This window comes from Entamoeba dispar, genomic scaffold, assembly GCF_000209125.1.
Source record: "Entamoeba dispar SAW760 scf_1105229460957 genomic scaffold, whole genome shotgun sequence".
In the NCBI taxonomy this organism is placed as follows: domain Eukaryota; phylum Evosea; order Mastigamoebida; family Endamoebidae; genus Entamoeba; species Entamoeba dispar.
This window is the reverse complement of record NW_001854452.1, coordinates 1-1292: the sequence shown is the minus strand read 5'-3', so window position 1 is coordinate 1292 and position 1292 is coordinate 1. Positions and strand designations below refer to the sequence as shown.

The window sequence follows — 1292 nt, the reverse complement described above, 5'->3', positions numbered from 1 at the left end:
GCCTCCGAAGAGATCCGTACCTGAAACGGACGCCTTGGACCACTCGGCCACTCTTGCTATTACCTTGAAGGAAATAGAAAGTAGAAAAACAAGAATAGTAATACACATGATAGAATAGTAATAAACATGATAGAATAGTAAGGTGAATAGTCATATAGAATAATAAATAGATAGAATAGGAAGTAGTTTTGTCATATAGAATAATAAATAGATAGAATAGTAAGGTGAATAGTCATATAGAATAAACATATAAAAAGAATAAAAATAAATAATATATGATAGAAATGGGTAGATATATAGAATAGGAAGTATAAAAATTAGAAGGATGTATAAGTATATAATATATAATATAGAATAGTCATAAAAATAGACTAAGTGTAAGAATAAAAATTATAGATATAGAGATTGATATAAATATAAATATAAATATAAATATATATATATATATATATAACACATAAAATTTAAGATATAAATATATGATAGTGTAAGATAATGATATAAAAGTACGACAATGGCAGGATTTGAACCTACGCCTCCATAGGAGAAGTGATTTCGAGTCACACGCCTTAGACCACTCGGCCACATTGTCATTAACCTTTAAATATAGAAAGGAAAGTGGTATAAAAGTCTAATAGATTATAGAAAGTGGTATAAAAATCTAATAGATTATAGAAAGTAGTATATAAGTCTAATAGATTATAGAAAGTAGTATAAGAAAGTAAGAAAATATAGGAAGGTAGTATAAGACTCTAATAGAATATAGAAAGTGGTATAAGACTCTAATAGAAACATACTAGATGATACAAAAATATAGAATATAGACAAGTATAAATATATAGAGAATAAAGATAAAGAGTAAGTGTGGTAGGATATGAACATAATAACATATCTAGTATAAGTAGTATACATAAAATAGATAAGTAGAGGAAAAGTATAAAGGATATAGTTATAGTAGTTATAGAATAAAACATATAGAAAAGATATAAAGTATAAAGTATAAGGTATAAGATATAAGATATAAGGTATAAAGTATAAGGTATAAAGTATAAGTTATAAGAGTATAGTATAGTATAGTATAGGTGGAAGTATAGTAGGAATATACTATTAAAAGATGCAAGAGGTGGGGTTTGAACCCACGCCTCCGAAGAGATCCGTACCTGAAACGGACGCCTTGGACCACTCGGCCACTCTTGCTATTACCTTGAAGGAAATAGAAAGTAGAAAAACAAGAATAGTAATAAACATGATAGAATAGTAATAAACATGATAGAATAGTAAGGTGAATAGTC

The 1292-nt window shown here is 27.1% G+C and overlaps 1 protein-coding gene across 1 annotated transcript, besides 4 other annotated features; it reads right to left on the bottom strand.

Annotated features, from left to right (window-relative positions):
• The first annotated feature begins 128 nt into the window (after positions 1–128).
• Positions 129–301: a microsatellite.
• Positions 239–391: a microsatellite.
• A 17-nt stretch (positions 392–408) lies between these two features.
• Positions 409–453: a microsatellite.
• Positions 454–782: 329 nt separating this feature from the next.
• On the bottom strand, positions 783–1196 carry EDI_032040 (uncharacterized protein; the record flags this gene model as incomplete). Its single annotated transcript, XM_001737930.1, has 1 exon — positions 783–1196. A coding segment is annotated over one exon (414 nt), but the record flags the coding sequence as incomplete, so codon positions are not given.
• Positions 1061–1082: a microsatellite.
• Positions 1197–1292: the final 96 nt, after the last annotated feature.